This window comes from Caloenas nicobarica, chromosome 5 (genome assembly GCF_036013445.1).
Source record: "Caloenas nicobarica isolate bCalNic1 chromosome 5, bCalNic1.hap1, whole genome shotgun sequence".
Lineage (NCBI taxonomy): Eukaryota > Metazoa > Chordata > Aves > Columbiformes > Columbidae > Caloenas > Caloenas nicobarica.
In genome coordinates this window covers 3320086-3342085 of record NC_088249.1, presented here as the reverse complement: position 1 = coordinate 3342085, position 22000 = coordinate 3320086, and the positions used below count along the sequence as shown (strand labels likewise).

General features: G+C 45.1%; 1 protein-coding gene across 1 annotated transcript; it reads right to left on the bottom strand.

The window, feature by feature from the left end:
* Positions 1 to 317: 317 nt before the first annotated feature.
* On the bottom strand, positions 318 to 21765 carry GCH1 (GTP cyclohydrolase 1). Its single transcript, XM_065635975.1, has 6 exons — positions 21462 to 21765; positions 9295 to 9404; positions 7038 to 7093; positions 3844 to 3875; positions 2770 to 2854; positions 318 to 2686 (listed from the first exon to the last, which is right to left on the bottom strand). The coding sequence occupies exons 1-6, from the start codon at positions 21763 to 21765 to the stop codon at positions 2560 to 2562; spliced, it is 714 nt and encodes a 237-aa protein (XP_065492047.1). The 3' UTR covers positions 318 to 2559.
* Positions 21766 to 22000: the final 235 nt, after the last annotated feature.

Here is a 22000-nt window from a genome sequence, read left to right as displayed (position 1 = left end):
TTAATGCATGCAAAAGCTGCTGCAAAGCAGCCACCACTTCCCACCTTCCCTGCCCTGATGGATTAATATTTGCTGGCAATTCTTCTGGCACAAAGGACCACTAAGAAGAAGGTGACACCAACTCTCAAGGGGTTTTTTGCTGCCCAGTCAGCAAATGGGGGCACATCAGGGAACAAAAGCAACTTCTGTCCCCAAAACCTCATCACGGCCTTGGAGAACCTGTTAGTGCACAAAGAGCCCCCACCCAAGGGGACAGAGCATGTGCCACCTCCTTGTGCAACACCATCGCCTCCAAGTCACCAAGGACGCTACCACTCCAAAGGATAAAACTGCGCTTTAATGGTTTAGAGACAACGGACTTTTACATGGTACAACAGCAGGGTGTACGTACTATACATATACACACACTGAGTGTAAAGCTTGTGTATTTGAACAATACTAATGTTCAAAAAAAACCAACCACACCAAGTCTTACAACAAAAATGTGAACAAAATCCAAGGCCACGAGTATAGAGAGGTATGTTTTAAGGACTACAGGTCACATGGAAATAAAAAAAAAAGTGTGGTGGTGCAACGTGAACTTTATCCTGAATAGAGATAAGTGGTTAAAACGCAACTTTCTGTTACCTCAGGAGCAAGACAGTGTTATATAGAGACTTAATTTCCAAACTTCAAGCGAGGAAAGCGAAACAAATGTACCAGTGTGTGTCCCCTTGGTCCTCTAATTCTCCTTATGGATTTTGAGCTAAAAAGAGAAAAGATTTTTACTCTGAACTTCAGGCAAGAAAGATTTAAGGCTTTTCAGCTGGATACATGTACAGAACTGAGAAATGGCAAAATCTGCTCTCAATCATTGAAGGAAAATAAGTGCCATAGAGTTAGTGCATTTTATAAATGTGCACCACAGACGTTGTTTACACCAGTAAACACTTTTATAGCACCCACCTCTAAGGGATCCAGGACAGAGGATTATATAACAAGATTGTTCCAATAATGGTGTGAAGGTCACCAAGGTAAAAGTGTAATTAAACACACGAGGTTGTTGTTCTTTAAAGTTCTTTAGGCCCAATGGAAATTTGACCAGACGCGATTTTAATTTCATTTCCAGCACGGGTTGAGGCAAGAGACAGGAATGTTGGTACGATGGACCTTGCCAGACCAGGAGCTGCCTTTTTGGTTAATGTGCAGAACATCCTGGATTCATCATCAACAAAGCACATACAACTATGGGAACCTCAACTGTCCAACACACTGGCTGGCATCTTATTTTTAAATTTTGCCTCCTGTGCTTAGCTTGAGAAGGGTGGTTTTCATTTGCACCTCATGTTTTCCCAATTAAGAGTTACAAAACACTCATTAAAATTGTAACAAAGTATAAGAAGTCCAGCCAAGTCCAGCAGACTGAAACTTTTTGTACCCACACTGCCACATACAGAGGTTGCCACATACACAGAAAAAAACCCCAGCATTTAATTCATTTTGATGGCCCTGGAAATTGGCTTTTCTCAATTGCTCTTATGAAATAAGCTGTTGTCATTTCAGGTTACTTTGCCCCAAAATGACCAGAGAGGTACAGTGTGCCGTGGTCAGGATTTCAGCGCTCACCTTTGGTCCAGCATTTATGAGATGCAAATCTTGAAATGCTTGAAGAGAAATCTTCATTTTCAGATTATCAGACTCATTCTAGCTCCTCAGTCCAACCCATGGAAAACGAGAAGGAAAGCTCAACATATAAATAACATTAAAAACCTCTTTGGATATCTCAGCACTTTGCAGACAGACTCGGGGCTTTTTTCCTCCCTTCTGTTAAAAGTTTGCTTAAAAATAGTATGAGACTGACAGTTAAAGTAGTCAGACATTCTGATGCACAGAGAAGAAAGTGCATGAAACTCTTTATATTGAGATAAGACTGTGTCTCAAATAATTTAGAAGTTAATTCCCTACATGTTAAGAAGTTAGGAAAAATGGGGTTTTTTTTAACTTCTCAAACAAACAAAAAACAAACACACCAAAGAAAGGAGGGTTAATACTAGCAAATATATAAAACACCACCAGAGGTAACATCTCAAAGAGGTATAACATACATATCCAGATAATGAAACAGCCACCGCAGGACTTGTAATAAAATATTTCAGGGCCATCATTTTCAGCAGAGGTACAGTGTTTGCAGCTTAAGCGGTCCTACAAGGACCCACAATCTTTTAACTGATTCCTGTGCTGCTCTGTATTTATTCTAATAAACATAATTATTTCATAAATATCCGTTTCACTCCCAAGCCCTGCTTTTCTCCTAACAGCAGTATATTCTGCATTGTAGATGGAAAAAACATTTCCAAAACCCCGTTTGTAGTCTGTAATTCTGTGATGTCAGCATCACTGGAAATCCAGGGGGAGCCCACCTCATCATCACATTTTTCATTTGCCATCAGAAGTCTTGAACTGCACAAAGACTATGACAACAACTCACAACGATTTAGTTTAAAAGTGTATGAAACAAGTAAGAACAGACAGTGACACTGGACAGAACAATCTCCAGAGTGCACTTAGAGAATAACAGTTTCAGCTCCTGATGAGCGTCAAGAATTCTTCACGAGTCTTTGGATCTTCCCGGAATACCCCCAGCATCGTGCTGGTTACTGTTTTACTGTTCATTTTCTGTACCCCACGCATTACCATGCACATGTGCCTAGAAGAAATGAGAGGGGAGTCAAACCAGCTGGAATCACACGCAGCCCGCGCGCCACGGCGGAACAACTTGAAATAACTTACGTCGCTTCGATAACCACTCCAACTCCGGCGGGCTGTAAGGCTTCTGTGATGGCTATTGCGATTTGTTTGGTAAGGCGCTCCTGGACTGAAAGAACAAGGAGGAGTTGGGAAAAAAAGGAAGGAGCAGCAGCAACGTTAACTCTGACCAGCACCCATGTATCGCTGCTACCTGCACGCCAGATACAACTGACAGAAACGTCGCATCCTCACCACCACACACACACTGCTCTTCCTAAATAAATTTTATTAGCACCCAATCTATGTTTTGTGTCCTGGAATGGATCTTTTATTTGCTTTTTTTATATTGAGAGTCATTTTGCGTTACATGTTTGCAGGAATTGCATAAGCTTTATTTGTTACAACAGCTCTTGCCTTTCCTATTATGCAGGTAGGTTTTTCTTGCTCCTCTATTTTCTTTCTGTATTTATGTATTTATTCATTGGCTTTACTGCTGCACTATTCATTCTCTATACACAATTTCTCTTTTTAAGGCAAGGAAGATAAAAAAAAATGAGCAAATTAAGAGTCTATTGCCCCACAAAGCTTTGTGCCCTGCAGCTCGAGCACCCTCTTGTTCACCACCCTGACACCCAATGGTCACTAAGACTTTTGCCACCAAGAATGTGTCAAATTTAACAGTGGGACAAGGAGAACACGCTGAGCCCAACCCAAGGCTTCGGATCCTGCAGATTCCTCCACTCTCAGACCAGCAGCCCATACCACAGCAGCTCTCGCTCCATCTCTTCAGACAAGAATTCTTGAAGGCACCTCTCAGATTATCTGCAGGAGGGTTTATCTCCAGCAGCACCCAACTAGTTTAGTTATTCCTGGCAGCTCTGTCTTGTACCACATTCATCCTCTGAATCAGTTGCTGCCTACATCTATTTTCACAGGCACATTTTACCCCTCACTGGAAACACAGGGGCTAAGATGACAGATGACAAACATCTGTTCCAGAACACAGTGTTTTTCTTCACACTAAAATTTGCACAGCTATAGTCCACTTACAACCACCAGTACCCTGAACTGGCCGGCAAAGGAGTGCACACAAAAATAAAAAATTCAGCTGTTTACCTTGTAATCTTCTACTGTATATTTCCACAATCCTGAAGGAGAAAGGAAAAAAATGTTAAACTTATTCCTACCCGGCTGTTATCTGATCATCACAATTAACTTGACACTGTAAAACAAGGCAGCTGCACCGATCTGTGTCCTTCCTGGATATCCATGCAACATCATGCTGGCGTTGCTCATGGACTTCCCTTGGCACATTGCTGTCTTTGGGGACAGGTTCCCCCTTATTTTGGGGCAAATCTGTCACTTCACCTTCAAGCTTCTCCTGTTGGCTGTTACTTTTGAATCACTTGTCCCACCACCCACCTGCATCACACAGTTGCAAGGGAACCCAAGTCCAAAGGCCGCCCAAAAGCTAATCCTCGAACTGAGGTCAGATCACCTCCTTTTGCTTCAATCTAACCCAAACGCTGGTTTGAGGACAATTCAGATATTGGGATTCCCAGAGGGCTACTGAAGTCAAACAAGACATGTTTTGGATTCTTGCATTTAGCCACAGATTTAACTAAGAACAATAAGACAGCCTTGTTTTTATTTAAAACAGATCCTCTCCACCCATATATCACACATTTCGGTGCAGGGATCAGTGCCTGTGTCAGACACGACTTCAAATTTAAGCCATTTGTGGGACAAAGAAAGTGCTACTACCATCATTTACAACTGTAGTACTATAACCCCCACATTTAAGAAATTCTTAACAACCTGGAAGTTGTAACTCTAACTCAATGGGTTATTCGTGCCAACCTCAAATGCTCAATTACACATCAAGTGGCCACCTAAAGAAGTTGCTATAGAAAGCTTCGATACTCATCTGGTGGGACTAGGACAAAAACCAGACACCAGCTGGCAGCCCGAGGCATCAGTTGCAAGAAACACTTCTGACAATGAGACTTGCCTGCTGTTTTGGAGAGAGAATTATATGCAGAATCTCCCCTCTAGAAATGAGGTGGTTGTGTTATAGCTACTCTAAACAAAGCAACATAATGTTTAGATTAAATCTATGGATAGGGAACAAGCTGACACTCAGATATTTTTACACTGGTGTTACACATAAGTCCTATAAGCACATTTATGTAAAAGCAGTTATTTTTTTTCAAGCCTGAACTTAAAATCCAAAGAAAGATATTTGTTTACTGCATACAGGTCATCCATAACTACAGAAACTCACCGCATTAGACTAATCCTATTACAAAAGATTAGGCCCACAGCACCAACAGCCTCATAAATCTTTGTTTGAACACTGGTTGCGTTATACAGGGCACGAAAGGGAAGCACGATTTGGCCCACCCATCTCTTCATGGCGAGAGCTCACAAACGAGGACTGAGAACATTTTGTTCTACAAGAACCTAATCTTTTCATTATTGCAGTACATGGGAGTTTAACTTGAAAAAGAGGCAAGATTTAACCTTTCGAGCACAGCGCAGGAATCACAGAATCACAGAATGCCAGGGATTGGAAGGGACCTCAAAAGCTCATCCAGTGCAATCCCCCTGCCAGGGCAGGAACACCCAGATGAGGTTACACAGGAAGGTGTCCAGGTGGGTTGGAATGTCTGCAGAGAAGGAGACTCCACAACCTCCCTGGGCAGCCTGGTCCAGTGTTCTGTTACCCTCACTGAGAAGAAGTTTTTTCTCAAATTTAAGTGGAACCTCTTGTGTTCCAGCTTGAACCCATTACCCCTTGTCCTATCTCTGAGAACAAATAGCAGGAAAATTGTACACTTCTAGCACCACGTTGCCACTTACATTAAAAAAAATCAAAGACTGTTTTGAGCTCCTTTTTACCTCTGCTATTCAGAGGTAACTACAGACCAGAACAAGCACAAATCAACCGATGCATATTTCAAATGTGCTCCTTCATCGTGCATCCAAGCCCTGCAGAAGTGAAACCAACTGCTGAAGACAGGTCTCTTCAGGAAGGATGTTTGCCTTTGGAAATCTAACTCAAAGAAAATAAAAAACAAAGCCTCACAATTTAAAAAAGATCCAGCCGCACAAGTGCCAGCCAACACACAAGCCCTGAAGTGCCACACAGACATCAGTTCAGAACCTCATCCTACAATCTCGGCACTGAGGAACAGCCACAGAAAACACGTACAAAAAAATTTAAATGTTGAACTGCCTTCTTTCAGCCTTTTAATCAGAGCAAAGTCCATTCCTACAAGCACTGTTAGAAAGACAGGGATACCTGTAATACACAGCTACATTAATAAAGACGTGACCTCCAAGGGCCCTTCCACTTCCAAAGCAAACTCACTGTTGTGTGAGCAGAGCACAGAACTGACTTTAAAGCATTTTAGTACCATATCCTACACATTTCTTACCCGCTAAGAAACTCCAGCAGGCACGCAGATTTACAAGGCTAATTCTCATCAGCATTACTGGAACAGCAAGATTAACAGATGTATCAGGGAACGCACAAGCAAAACCTACATGGTCTTTCTGAACTACGGTCAATTTTTCCAATCCGTTTCTCAAAAGAGACCTTTCCACTCCAGTCCCCAGTAATCACCTTATTGAAGGGATCGACCATCCTTCTCCTCACCAGAACTAGAAAGTGTCACTTTATAAGAAAAGTCAGTGCAACAACTGATCCAAGGGCACTTGCTGAGGAAAAAGCTATTTTACATAACGAATGTATTTCTCGAGTGTATCATAATTGCTTTGTTTCTTAAGCTGAATCTAATCCATGAAATCCAACCCACGGCTCTCTCAGCAGGTCTGGAGTGAAAGAAAGAAATGCCAGATTTATCTGAAGAGTCAGCTAACAGATGCAGGCTTTACATTCAGTTTCTATCCAGAGAATGTGTTCATTTACAGTTCGGGATTTTTGTTCTTATCAGTCAATATACACGAGTAGTAAATAGTTAGAGATCCCCGCTAGTTTGGGTGGCTGCCTCAGAATGTGACCAAATTCTCTGTTTTCTTCCTTCTGTGCTCCCTGCAGACACCAATGCTTTGGATGAACGTACAAAAGCATCACAGCTCTACTACTGATGTGAATTAACACAGAGCTCTAAGACTTATCTGCCCTCTCCACAGAAACGTAATGCTGAGGGTTGGTCTAAATCCAAATCCAGGACACAAAGTGGGCTGAGCTTTAGAGGGGGGCCAGATTAGAAAGATTAGCACAGTTAGCACAGCGTGGAATCCTTTTCACAAATTAGCATCACTTTCATTACATTAACACTTACCTAGCAAGCTTGCTGAGGCCAAGTACTTGCTTGTTAGGAAGGTAGCCAATATGTACCTAGGCAGAGGAGAACAAACCATTAATAGAATCAAAACCACGCTTCCAAATGCACGTGAAACTCATGCATCGAGGATGAGATGCGCGTTTGCCCCAGGACTAACTCTGGAACAGTCCAGAGGTCTTAGCATGTGGGAGGAACATGCCATGAGGCAAGCCTGAAAAAATGTGGAGCTAATGGAGACTGTAAGTGCCTGGTGAGCTCAGTGTCCTGGTGAAGAAGAGGTAAGTTTTCTGAAGGGGAGAAAACACACAATTCTTCAAGAGCCAAGGCTTATGTTCCAAGTCTCAGGAATGCTACACATTACCATTACATTTGTCTATTACTCAGCACAGCACTGTTCATCTAAAATAAATGCGCTTTTTGTTCAAGACCCAAAACGGATTTAGGGAGCAGGAGGGAAAGTGACTGTGATTTACTTCCAGGAAAAGGTCAGATGGCAAGAAGTACTTAGCCACCAAAATCAGGCTGCACTTACTGATTTTTTTTTTCCTGCTATTAGGAGTACCACAGATCACTGTATGATTAAGTAAAGTTCTATCCTTCTTGAACATGGAATTGCTGAACATTCATATTGAACACATGGTTGCACTAAATTGGAAAAAGTTCTCAAGAAGTGCTCAGATACAAAGGTAGGGGAAAAGCCATTTGGCAGCAGCCTAGGCTGCTGAATTCCAGTGGGTTTACAGTTACAACAGATAAACCAGCATTTGTGCCACTGTACCAGAGACTTGAAAAATCAGCCAAGATACAGCAGGGGAGTGTCAGGGCAGGATTCTGTCTTTGTGCTTTGCCTAGAGGCCCCATCATCTCAGAACCCTGTATTGCTGTACCTGCAGTTAGAGGCACCACAGTGCACCTAATTACCTGGCTAACTTGCTCATTCCTATCACTTCTGTTGGGTAATCAACCCACTGACACCTGAAAAGACACGAAATATTTCAGATAAAGAGACAACTTAGAAAACAGCATTGAATCCTGTACCACACAGAGTATTTTTGTGAATTTCTTAACTTCATTTAAGATAGAACTGCGAATACAAGACCTACTGGCCAGTATTTGCAGCCTGTTTGATGTACCCAACAGGAGAATGGTTGGTGTGAGAATATTTGGAGGCATACCAAGTTATTTAGCAGACCATTATACAAGCAGGATCGATTTGGTGTTTGCAAGGAGATTTCTCCAAACCACACAGCTAAACAGCTAGATGTAAAAAGAATACATATATTGCCACAGGAGTAACAAAGAACATACACAGTTTGTTTAACCAAAAACAGGTGAAATAGAAAGCTTGCACAGATAAAGAATTTACCTTGTTCTCCAGTATAAAATACTAACAGTAAGAAAAGAAAACAGATGAAATTGAGTTGACTCAACTAAGCAAACATCTGGTTTCTGTTTGGGTATTTTATTTTTGAGGGACAGTTTACTTGGAACATATGTGGTACTGACTGAATTTTAAGGAAAACAAAAGCACTTGCTACTCTATAGCTTCATGATAAAACTGACGCATCAGAATAAGCTCCATCCTTCTGTGCTGATATGGGAGCGAACGGGCTGAGATGTGCAGAAGGGACTACCCACTCTGAACTCCTTATCATGTTTACAGTGCTTAACTCGAATTATTTTCTTATTGAAGTTGCTGGCATCATAATTTCAACACCTTCTGAAACACCAGCCCCTTCCATGAGAGCCCCAACATAAGAAGCCTCCCGCTAGTCCATTTTGGCCACCCAGGCCCTGACTGGGCTTGCTTGTTTAAGACAGGGTTGCAAACCAGAAGTTGGCTCCATTCACAGCGGGGTCCCAAGACAGATGCGCACTCAGATAGCTCCGAGCCAGAAGCTCAATCCGTGACAGAGCCAGCGTGCAGGGTGAGTCGGTTTAATATCAAGATGTCTGCCCTCCAGGCTTGCTGCTGCTTCACGAAGAAGAGCTTTGATATGAAATGTCAGAGACCATTAGATTACTTTGACTAGAAAAGGTTGCGCATTATATTTTAGGAGCTTAAATCCAAATAAAACTCACATTAAGGAGGTCTTCCTTATTTGTATTCTGAACACTGACTTCTAGAATCATAGCCGTAAGCAATGAATACTTACAGCTTTAAAAGCTTTGTAGTTACAGCGACAAAGTCTTTTACATGTACTTTAGGTCTTTTATCATGTATTCCCACATTTGCTCCGTGAGGAAGAGTTACCTTTCCAACAAATGGAACGAGGTGATGCTCACACAATGAGAACATGTCTATGTCCTTCACAATTACCATTTCATCGTGATCTTCATCAAAGATGGCATCATTCAGAACATCTGAAATTAAACATTTGTATTAAAGAAATAAGACAAAGCAATAAATGCACATGCATGGAAGGTTCTCCCAGCCAGTATATGAGAAAGCTTGTAGCAAGAGCATAGCTCTCCCAGAATTACAGATTTTAGGGTCAAGATATGGGAGGCAAGTAAAGAGTAACACCAAAAGCACATTGGATTGCTTACAACTACACGACTGCCACAGTACTAGCTGGGTAAGTTTATAGTGTGTTATTTAAATAATAGCTTGAGCCCAGGTTAGAACAAGTCCAGTCTTCGCAGAATTACTGGCACCTTTGGAGCAATTAAGACTCCAGGCGATACCATCAGTGCTGAGGAGGCGAGCACATCTCAAAGTGCTCCCACACACTACAAAGCTGAGCCTGGGGTTTGAGAAAAGCTCAACTGTCACAGCAGTTTCTCCAAACGCTTCAACACCAGCATCACTACCTTCAAGGAGGCTTTGCCCCCAAACAAGCTGCTCTTTCTTTTCACCCTGAAGCACAGCAGCCAGCAGCTGTTAAACATACACAGAAGCCAAAGAGACAGCTCTGTATCTACAGACTGGGGAGAGATTTGCTGTCCTGAACCGAAAGCAGGGAGTGTATGTGTACTCCAGGTTAATTCTGCACCTCAGAGCTAACAGAGTTAAGGTGGAGAAACCCATAAAGACAGAAGGAAGAAGAGACGGCTCGGTACGAAAAGGAATGTACAGCATGACACGTTGCTAGTCTCAGAGCTCAGGAGATCCTCAGCTGAATTTCTGGCTACAGCAGTCCCCAGGCAACTCTGACACAGGCTGCAGCAGATCACTACAGTCCCCACAAAGATCGCAGGCAGCTGGACCGTGCTCTGAGAGGGGAAAAGTAGAACATCAAGTTAAGAGACTGAGCTTTTTGAAACACAAGAGATAAAAGCTATACAGCAGAGAGAACTAGCCGTACAGAAGGGCTGAAAATCAGAACAAGGAACACTACAAACAAGTTATCTTGAAGCTCCAGCGACTACTTGGAGTTACTTCCACCAGAGTCCCATAGCCCATGGCCAGAAGGAGCAGGTGGGTGCTCAGGGCCTGCCCTGCTTCACCCACAGCGGAGCTCAGCTCCTGCAGCAGCGATTACGCAGATCTAATGGTTGTGTCTGCTCTACTTGCCTTTCTGCCTCCCCCTGACACGCACATACGCCTGATGGCCACCATCTGTTGTCAATAACGTATCATCATCACGGAGCATTTTAATTTCCTGCTTGCTACACAGGTAACCCTGGAAACTGGGCGCGAGATGTTCTGCCTGCGACGCACGTTCTCTCCCGAGAAGGGCTGGCAACCTGCAAGACGGCGAGGCTGAAGCCCAGAAGGTTTCTGATCGGGTCAGGGAGCAGGAGTAGGGGCACAAAAGGGGCCAGGAAACATCTCTAAAGGCAAATGATTTGGCTTTTCAAATTTCAGAGTCTAGTTTACACCAAACACTGCTGGAGAGGATTTTGATTACCTGGGGAGCAACCATGCAGTTGTATAATTATGAATTCAGCCAGGAATAGCCAGAATCCACAACAGAGCAGGCTCAGAGGAGAGGGAAGGGGAGACAGAGCAGCCGTCTGGGTTATTTGCTCCTTCCCGCAGCAGATGTGCCATTTCTACAGCAGAAAGGCAAACAGTGGCTTCACAAAACCTGCTACTATGCCCAGCATTATTAAAACAAAACCCAAACAGATCCTCAAAGCATCTCCAGAGTGACTGCTATTGTTATTAGAGCACCAGCTTGGCTCGTACCAGCCCTGCCAGGAGCGCATCGGAGCCCGATGTTAGATATGGATTTACGTCAGCACACTTGCACAGCAGACTGTTCAGAACAATCGAAAACAGCCACTTTCTCATTAAAAGTCATTGTAATTTCAGGCCAGACATGAGGAAGAAATTGTTGCCCCTGAGAGTGGTGAGAGCCTGGCCCAGGTTGGCCAGAGAGGTGGTGGCTGAACCATCCCTGGAGACATCCCAGGCCAGGCTGGACGGGGCTCTGAGCAACCTGAGCTGGTGCAGATGTCCCTGCTCATGGCAGGGGGGGCACTGGGGGAGCTGGGAAGGTCCCTTCCAACCCAAACTATTCTGTGATAATGTGTAACACAGTGTAAGGCCAAAGCTACAATAGAAGCTACTTCAGCCATGAAGCCCCATATATATGTACATACACACTATGTGTAAAATATATATCTTAATAGATCCTTACAAACTGTATCTTAGGAACGTAACTATTACCAGAATTCTGAAGAGCCACACTGTATCATAGAGACAGATATTTTAAAGCTGGGGGTAAAAAGAGGTTAAGTGACTTGTGACATACCAGACAGGTAAATTCAGGAACAAAATGCATCCTTCCTGTGGCTAAAACAAGCAAACAGGAACACAAACATCATCCATCTGTCTGGCAAATCCCCTCTTAAGCTACAGCCCAGAGTTACACAGTTTGGGAAATGCCCCCTCACAGGCAAGGGAGTTTCAGAGGTGTGTAAGCAAACAGATCTGTGTATCAAGAATACAATCACAGAGCTGTGGGATACTTCTCATTGATACAGGTCTTGCCATTATTGCACCTTGGATTTCTTTAATATTAAACAGCAAGCTGCAGCCAGGTCACAGATGATACCTGCTCAGCTGCATAAAATCTGCAGCTGTGCCTGCAGCAAGGTGCACTGATTTAATTCAGCACCAGTTACTCCTTGAGAAGGGCCAGAGCCCATAAAGGGAGAAACCACCTTAGTGTCAGCCCCTCCAATAGCCCCTTCGCAACTGCCAGATGATACAGGGAGGCAAAGATAAAACAAAATGTGAGACCAAAGACCACTACCTGAGGAAGCGTCCGGTCTTGAGAGCCTCAGTCACCCCATCCTGCTCCAGTCCCTCCTGCTCACTCTTCGCAAGTCTGTTCTCCTGAAAATAAGCACGGTTTGAAGCCTGTCCATCCCTATGCCTCCCTCTGAAATCCCAGCTTTGTGGTGACAGCAGAGAGTTAGGGAAGATTAGCGGCAACAAGATGCTGTGCTGTGTCCCACCGCAGCACTTGCTTTCAGTAATTACACAGGAGAGACTTGTTTGGCAGAGACTCAAACGCTTTGTGCGGAGAAGCAATACCATTTTACCTCACTTTGTCTGCCCCCCCCCCCTTTTTTTATTTTTTCTTTCTCTCTCTAATCATTCAGTTTGCAACAGCATCAAAAGGGTCCCTGACAAGCTCAGCCTGCAGCACATGTTCTGGAGAACCTAACGGAGCTGAAAGGACAGAAAGGGAAACGGGGCCTCAGATTAACCAGGTCAGAACAAAGATGGGGACAAACTTGTGCCTCTTCTCCTGTTCTTTCATTCTACCTACTAGAGCACACTGCCTAACCTGATCTGGGTGAAAATGTCCCTGCTCATGGCAGGGGGTTGGACCAGATGAGCTTTGAAGGTCTCTTCCAACCCAAACTATCCTATGACTTCAGTTTCCTAATCTGGAGACCCCAAAACATTTACTCTTGCCACTCCTGGCAAGATCTAAAAGTCACATTGTCCCTCTCCAGGCCTGTCCCAGTTCACGCCGAGCAATGTGTGTGTTATACTGGCTGTACCTCTCAGCTCTAAATGATGATACTCACCTGTCCTTCTAACACAAGTGCATCTTTTCCATCCCTTTCTCCTGCGGCACTAGAATCTTCAAAGCAAAATTGCAGAAGTCAGCACAGCTTTTAGAGGGAAGAAGGGCTAGAAGTAAACATTTCTGGCTTGGCTTCCTGAGAAAGCAAGGCACCTACAGCTCAGGTGGGCTCCTCCTCAACTGGCTACTTCTCAATACAAGAAGGACATTTTTCCTCCCAAATGCATCAACACTTTTACTCCCTCCAAGTACTACCTACATAATCCTCCCCATCAGTAGGACAGGACTAGTGCCCCCTCTGCTCACAAGGAGACGGGCATGTTCACACATCATCCCTTGGTCTCAGTCCCACCTCCCCTCACTCTTCTATTCACCACAGCTGTGCTCAGGTGCTGCCACCAAGCTCTGTCTACAAGCTAAAAGAGACTGCAAATAACACCATTTTCATTCTCCATCACCCCAGAAAAAGCTAAGGGAATTTACTGGTTAAGTCCTTAAGCCTAGACACATCATGTTAGTGAAAAGCTAAGATCCGAATTAAAATACATGGTTGGGAAGATGGGAACAAGAACATTCTATGTACAGTTGGGGCACTCTTTAGATTATTCCAGCTGATTTTTCCTTCAGCCCAGAGTTCAAGTCCTGTTGTAGAAGCTTCAGTGGACTGTTAAAACTGAACAGCTGCCTCTGGCAGAAGTTAACTCCCGAAACAGAGCAGAATTTTCTGCTCTATGTTCAAAAAAGACTTGATAAAAGAAAAAAAAAATCAGAACTGGATGAAGACAGAATGAGAAAGACCTTTCAGGATCTTGCGTCAGAGCTAAGCAAAAGAGACCTGTTGCTATAGAAACTATTTGCATGGCTTTAATGTGACACAGGAAAGCAAAAGCACCTCTGGCAACCAAGGAAGCCAGAGCCCACCCAGCAGCTGGCTCAGTAGGTGCAGGGAATGAAGGGTGGCAGCGCTGCAGCAGTTTCACAGCCCATCAGATGTCCCATTTTTACTGTGCCTGGGAGACAGGCGACTGAAGTGATGTAGGTTGTTCTCACCAGGAGATAAAGCACTTACTCGTGATGTTAAGTTGCTCCACTTCAGAGGAGTCAGACTGAGGATCGTTCAGTGCCAAGAGGATGAAGGCAGCCTCAGAGACTCCCCGATAGTGTTCCTTGAGCTCATCCATCCCAGCAGAGACATAAGGCACACAGTTCTCCTGATACCCAGCACACAGCTCCAGACTGTCCTCACCAACAGCCCCCACACCCTCCATGGTGACCCATGAGTCACCAGCTGAGGCCATCAGAGGGTTGGGTTGAGTCCAGTGGATCAGAGGTCCTATGAGGACAGTGGGGCAAGTGACACCATGCCAATTGCCATCAAACTGAAGTGCATGCTGAGGTCAAGCACCTTCTGCTCTCCTGGGAACACAGACTGAGTTACACCAAAACCAGTGGCGGGGAACCTTGCACAAACTGGGAGCAGGTTGTGGTTTGGAGGATACTCCAGAACAGCAGTGCCATGAGCCAGAGACTAAGCATTCACTAAGGTAAAAATCAGCTGAGGTATATTGGCAGATACCTTTTGAGGGTCCTTCTCAGGAAGAAGTTCGTTTTCCAACCTTGTATTCTATGATTCATCCAACAACAGATGTAATAGTTCATGGCTCCTGCTCTGTCAAACAGCTGCCCATGTGGAAGGGAAACCGACTACAGGGTCAGAATAAAATCTGGAAGGAAATTGCTACAAAAAAAAAAGCGCCCCTTTCAGTTGCTGCTGGGTAAGCAGTAAAATGTAAAAATCAAAGCTTGACTTTATTCATGTGATGACACTACAGGATAACTGTAGTTACAGAATATATTCCAGGGAAGAAACAAGAAAATTATTGCAGCCTTTCAGTATTAAAAAGGTACCAGGAATTTATTATGCATGCAGATAAGAGTATCAGGCTACAAAAACGCTCATTCATATAAAGAGTTTGCACTGCTGCAGAAAGTTAATGACTCCAGGTTGCTATGAAAGGGAGTGGTCTGGGCTGCCAGTTGCTTCAAGACATCTTGAAGAGCTCTAGAAAGACAGTCCAAGGTGCCACATTATTATTTAAACAAGCCCCAGAGTTCAAAAGCTGCAGAGAAAATTAAATGGGCACTATGCAGTTTCCTTGCCATAACATATCTTCCTAACAGGAACCAAGAGAGGCCTCAGACACAAAAGAATTTACAAGCTTATGACTAATATTTCACAGATTTCATCACTGCTACACCAAGGGACTAGAAACAGATATTCAACTTCAGACGGGAAGCTTTGCTTCTGAAATTTAATTCCTCATTCACCAGAAGGGTGGTGAACCAGATGTGTAGTTTAAGGCACATTTCATAGAAGCAAAGATGGAGGAAAAGCATCATTGCCATTCAACTAATTCTGGCCATCATTTGTAGATATTTATTTTCCTATAATACACTTGCCATGTTGCAGTGAGAGACTGAAGTCTATTCATAAGGATCAGTTATTGCAGACTCTCATACAAAGCTAAGATTAGGTACTAGAAGTTGTCCTCTGCCAGGACGTTTATTAATATGAGGGAAAGCAGAGTTCCAGAGATGCTCATTGAACTGTATTGGGATTTCAATAACCTTTTCAATGTCTCATGTCACAGAAAGTGCTGAAAGTCCCCCCTCCATCCACACTTCTTTCTGAAAGTGAAACAAAGGTAATATCAGAGAAGACAAAACAACACTTTGGAAAAACGACACAGATCAGAAGCCTTTACTAGTTAAGATCCAAGAGGACTCAATAAATCCCAACAAAACCCCAGACAAGCTTTGTGTTCCTTAAGCATTAATGAGCAGGGGAGATCATCCTGGAAAGCCCTGCAGTCCTGGTTCCCAGCAGAAGTTACACTGTGTTGAGTACTTGTTTCAGCATCACAGGTTTTATTCATGTGCGGGTAGAGGTTAAGGATAAAACCCCAAGAACCTTACTGTGAACAATCCCATCTCTCCCACCCTCTGGTTTATTACACAAGAAACTAGTCACATCCACACCACAATAGTGCTCATGTTTAAGTTATTAATAGGTTAGACCATGGCATTCTCTACAACTACCTGAAAGGAGGTTGGAGCATGGAGGGGGTTGTTGGTCTCTTCTCACAAGTAAAAAGTGACAGGACAAGAGGAAACGGCCTCAAGTTGCACTGGGGAGGTTTAGATTGGATAAGAAAAAAATTCTGCCCAGAAAGGGCTGTCAGGCATTGGAACAGGCTGCCCAGGGCAGTGGTGGAGTCACCATCCCTGGAGGGGTTGAACAGATGGAGATGAGGTTCTCAGGGACATGGGGTAGTGCCAGGGTTGAGTTAATGGTTGGACTCGATCACCTTGAGGGTCTCTTCCAACCAAAATGATTCTATGAGAAGCAATAGAACTAGCAGTACCTCGTTTCCAGGAAAGAATGAAGCAACTCACCAGCTCTTAGCAAAGGGCAGCGCTGCTGATCAAACAGCCTTGTTTGTTTAAGGCACTGCCTGTCTATTTTTACGTAGCGATGCCTAACACCCCTCATCTGCAGCAAACCGAGCGGGCTTGGAAAAATTCGAGCTTACACCACTGTTGTCTTCTGTCAAAATAGCAAATCCACACAGACAAGAAGATGAAGGAAAGAGTATTAAGGTTGCTTTTTCTTTTTTTTTTTTTACCCTTCACCATAGGAAAAGCACACAAACTATTGAGAGGGCAAAAGCAACATATATATAGTTCAACAGGCACATAGAGCATGAAAGCAGCCTTTCAAACCACAGAGGTTCAGAACAAAGTTATCCTCTCCCAATATTTCTGATCTTTATTTCCCTGTTAAAACTCACTGAAAGGACAGCTGAACCTGCCAACATGCTTGAAAGCTAACACACCTACCAGAAGAGTCTTCCAGCTTTTATTTGTGTAACAATTATCACCATTACCAGCACCTATACTGTTTAATGAACATGCCATTTTGCTTAGAGTGCTTACAGATGATGAAAACAAGTTAAATTTTGTGCTGCAGACACAGGCAGCCTGTTCAGCCCTGTGCCTGATGTTTCCTACAGGATTACACAATTGGAACCAACCCCTTTATGATTTTGCTTTTGAAACTACCATCCACACTCACCTTTCCTGTAACTTACCAGTTAACTCTGCTTAGCAAGATTGATTCTGAAGTCCTCAGCTTTAATTACAAGTTCATACCATCTGCAATCTTTTATTTCCATGTATTCACTTGTTTGCACACACCTGTGCTTTGTAGCATTTATATAGTCTCACAGCCAGCATCAGTGTGACATTAAACCTTTACTAAAGGAGGGAGAGATCTCTCAAGGTTTAACCTTTGGTTGGCAGGCAATCACCTGAACCAACCATAAGAAAGTTAGAGGCAACCAGCTATTAACAGCCCAGTTTGCCTTTGTTAACCAAGAGAACAGGTTACTATTTTGCAATACGATTTGCACCCAGAAATATGAAGGTGATAGACCTGACTCTGGAAAAGAAACCATGTTCTTGGATGCTTGTGCAGAAGCGCTGCATTAAATTGAAAATTAAAACTGCTGGAATCCCACCTGCTCTGTCATCCTTCCCAACACATGAAGTGGTTTCTGGTGTAGTGGCTGTTAGTCTACACAATGCTCTAGTGTAAACTGCTACAGATCTTATTTGAAATAGCTGGAGGTATTCTTGCTCCTTCAGTGAAATCTTGTTGACTGGTACTACAGAAGTGAGATCAATGCATTTGAATACATTGTCTTTTCTCTTATTAATCCTGGCTTTACTAAAGGCCTCAACCTCTTTCTTTGACAATCTAGAAAGAATAGAAGGAGCCAGATTTGGACATTTAGCAAGTAAACTCTACTAATGACTCAAATACAATACTGAGCAGCTGCAGAACACAGATAGCAAAGATGAATACGGGGTAAAGCAGGAACACTCTGCACTATCAAAACCAAGCTAGGAAATACACACATAGTGGAAGCTGGAAAGCAGAATCAGCTTTGCTGCTACCCACCGAAACCTAAATGGAGACAAGAGCCAGCATTTAGATAAAATCTTCCATACAACACTACAAATTTAAGCTGTGAGGAGTGTGAAAATACAAACACAATCAGGCATCATGGAAGCAAAGTGACAACACCAAGGAAGGGAGATCAGATGTCCAGCATGTTCAAACATGCCCTGATGTATTAGTGTTCTCAGACACAGTAACCAAGATTAAAAAAAAAGTTTGTTCTTAAAGCGTGAATTATCAAGACTCAAAACCAATACCCATTTGCTGATTCTGTTGAAACCACACGTCAGCTCAGCAGCTTCCAAAAGTGTTCCTTAAAACCAAAGCCACCAGGGTTCCTGAAGCCAAACTCCCCACTCATACCACCTGGTCTTCTCCTCCAAGGCCACCAGAGGAGCAGCTGCTGCAGGGCAGGCAGGGCCAACATCCCTCTCCATACCCAAAAGCTTTCAGCAACCTGACTGCACTCAAAAAGTGTTCAGTGACAAAAGTCACTAACCTCAGAGCACAGGGCAGCAGTCAGGTAGCTCAGTTTTGTGAGCAACCACGTAAGCCCCCTGTTCGCACAACAAGCGAGGCTTGAATCAAGCACAAACACCGAGGACCTCCTGCAGTGTACTTGCAACTTCATACTCTCCAGCCTTCGCTATATTTCATCATTTGTGAGTATATCTATTACATCACTTTTGTGTTCCTCTATGGAAAATTAAAATGCCATCAGAAATGAGTTTTCTCCTGCCCACCCAAGGCAGCTGCTCAAGCAAAGCTCGGAAAGTCGATTTTAAAGCCTGTAGCTGTACTAACATTCACCATCTTGGTTTGTCTTCGTCCCTCTTTCCTCACTGCACGGTCCAGCAACGTTTCCACATGCTGGCAAGGGCTGCAAGCTCAGCTGGGGCCAGCTGAAGGCAGGTGCCTATTGCAATGCACCTTGCTTCTAGCTCTGTTTGTACAGTCACCACCTACTATGAAAAGATGGTACTTACGGCTGTTGTAACTGACTGTTTTCTTCTGCCTGCTGGGGGGTAAACCTGAACACACTCCTCACCACACATCCCACAAATCACCGCTTTAACCTCCGCCTATCCAGACAGTTCCACACAAGGAGCTGAACAAGCTGCAAAATAAACCTGAGAAAACAAGAGGTCAGGGCTGCTTTTCGTTGGGGTTTGGTGGGGTTTTTTTGTTTTGTTTTTTAACTCTTCCAAGCCAGTTCCTGGTCCAGTTCACAGCCTGGCTAGGCAGGCAGTTGTACCAGTATAACCAAGTGACCAGCACATGAGGATGCTGCAGCAGAGACAAACCACAGGAGCTGCAGACCCACAGCAAGCCCTGCTCCCAAAGGCTTCGTAGTTGTTGGCTCCAAGGTTTCACAACACATTTAAAACCCTCCCAAGGGGAAGTTACTCCCAAATAAACTCTCCCAGCCAACTCATCCACCGGTCACTTTTCTAGCTGCTGTGGACTTGTCCTTCAGCTACAGCTCTTCCTTCTGTTCGGCGAGTAGGAGTGTGAAGACTGGGAGTTGGGCATTGTGCAAGAAGAGGCAAGTAGCTGGGAAGTAAAAGAACTCCCTACCTGACACAGGAAGGAATGTTAAGATCGCAGCTTCATTTTATTTCCTGGAAAGAAAAAAAAAAAGCAGTCCAAGAGTACAGCACTTAGCAGTGACGCTTTCTACTCTTGGATGTAATACAGCTCTCTCCCAAGTATGGATGTTCAGGGGAGGAGACTATCCAGAACTACTCTGCTTAATGAAATGTACATGAGAGATTAGGACAGAGTATTTGGGTCCCAGAGAATCCACATTGGAGCAGAAAAAAACACACTATTTAAAAAAAGACTTAAGAAAACATGTAGCTCTGCACACAAAAGTGGCAGCAAGAGGATTTAAGATGAGTAGCAACCTCATCCAGGTTCAGTACAGAAATTCATGCTCAGAAACTATCACAAAAAAAAAAAATCCTTCTGCTGGAGACTGGCAGGATGACAGAGAGACCTCCCGTGTTTTATAGCAGTAGGGAGACATGCAGTACTCAGATGAGGAAAGTTACTCCTAGTAGATGAAGGATTATTCTGTGAGACCCTAAGAAATCTCATTTCACACTGTGCAGCAGGACTAAAGGAAGAGATGAACGAGGATGGCCACTGCAGCCCAGAGCCTATTTCCAGATGTGAACATGAAAACCTGGTTTGGGCAGAAAGGCAAAACAAAGATCAAAGCAGAAACACTGTTTCTGGGGAAAGCCAGGGCACAACTACTGCACATAAGCCAGCCATGAGTAAATTAGTGCTGGAAGGAAGTTACATGCCCTGTGATCTCACAAGAGACGGCAGCTGAGAAGTGAAAAAGAAACTAAGGATGAAAGCCAAGCTTTATGCTGAAGCACAGTGCACTTACAAAAAGGGCTTGGAGGCGTCCGCAGGAAGCTCCCTGTCACCAGACGTCCGCTCGGTCCAGCCTTTTCATTCAGCTGCGACACCCCAGCGCTGTGCTCCAGAGAGCGGAACACGCTCAGCTCCTTTCCGATTCGCATTCAAAGGTCCTTGCTGACAGCGTCTGCATCCCCTACGCACAACAGGAACTTGCCTTTTACTGTAAGAGGAATCAGGGGAAATCCCCAGCTTCCCAAGCCCTTTTGTACTGCATACAGCCCTTATTAAACAGGCTAAGAAGATGCAAAGTGATGTAAAAAAACCCTAAATTTTCACACAGGATTTACCCTGCGCTGGAACCATGAGACAACTTTGGAGTTGCTGTTGATGAGGTCCACAAATCCCACCCGAGTTCCTCTCCTCCTGCCCTCAGGGAGGACCCACAGCCAGCAAGAGGACAAGACCCAAGAGGCAGGGATGTGGGGCTGGGGTACATCTCCACACCTGCATTCACGGCCGGGACCCTGAGATGGGGCTGGGATCTCCCCCATCTCATGTTTCATCCTCACCTGACGACAGAACCAGCAGAAAGGGACCTTTTCTAAGAAAATTCAAGCCCGTCCACCTGCTAACAGAAGCGGGTGTTCCTGCCCCTTCCAAACACAGCCCAGCTGGGACGGATGGTGCAATCAACAAGTTCCTATGCCAGAGCTTGAGAAAGTTTATACCAGGAAAGCAAAGCACTTGTTCTGTTCACCCGAACCAGGAGCGCGGAAGTTTACGACAGAATGTGAACTTTACCAGAGTAGAGTTTAAAACAAATAAATCGAGGAAAGGGAGGGGACAGAGAGGACTTCCCGTACTAACACGTGCTGCCGGCGGCTTACTCGGCAGGGGCACCAGACGGACGGCACAGTGGCAAAGCCCATTTTAAGGCACAAAACAGGAAAGCCAGCCCCACGGCTGGTGTCAGAGCCCCAGGCCCCAGCCCGGAGCCCTCCCCGGGGTGACACCCGCCCCGGTCCCTACCCGAGATGGTCTCCTGGTAGCCCTTGGTGAAGAACTGCATGGCGGTGGCCGCTCTCCAGGGCGTCTTCAGCAGCCCCTGCCGCTCGGGGTCCTCGCCCAGCGAGCGCAGGATGGTGGTGTAGGCGGCCGCCAGGCTGGGCAGGCTCAGCTCGTTGTCCTCCTCGCTGCGGGGCCGCTCTCCCCGCCACCCGTCCCCGCTGCCCCCGCCATGGGGGACGCGCGGCTTCTCGGCGGCTCCCGCCGGCGCGGAGGGCGGCGGCTTCTCCTGCCGCGCGTAGCCGTTGCAGCTCCGCGCCGCCTCCATGGGCCCCGGCAGGGGCGGCCGCCCCGCGGGCAGCGCGCTGTGGAGGAGCCCGCGGCCCGTCGCGGTACCACCCGCCTTCGCCTCGCCCGCCGCTGCTGCCGCCTCAGCCGCTCCGCCGCCCGCTTTATGCCGCCCGCGCCGCCGCCATTGGCCAACGCCGCCGTGACGTCACCGCCCGTGTCGTGAGCCGGCCGGTGTCAGCCCGGCGGGGAGCGGGGGATCCGGGGTGGCGGGT

Coding starts and splice junctions, on each gene's coding strand:
- GCH1 (XM_065635975.1), bottom strand. CDS start 21,765: ATGGAGGCGGCGCGGAGCTGCAACGGCTACGCGCGGCAGGAGAAGCCG. Junction 9,405..21,461: donor CTACCAGGAGACCATCTCGG/GTAGGGACCGGG, acceptor GTTTAATTTCAG/ATGTTCTGAATGATGCCATC. Junction 3,876..7,037: donor GGCCTCAGCAAGCTTGCTAG/GTAAGTGTTAAT, acceptor TTTCTCCTTCAG/GATTGTGGAAATATACAGTA.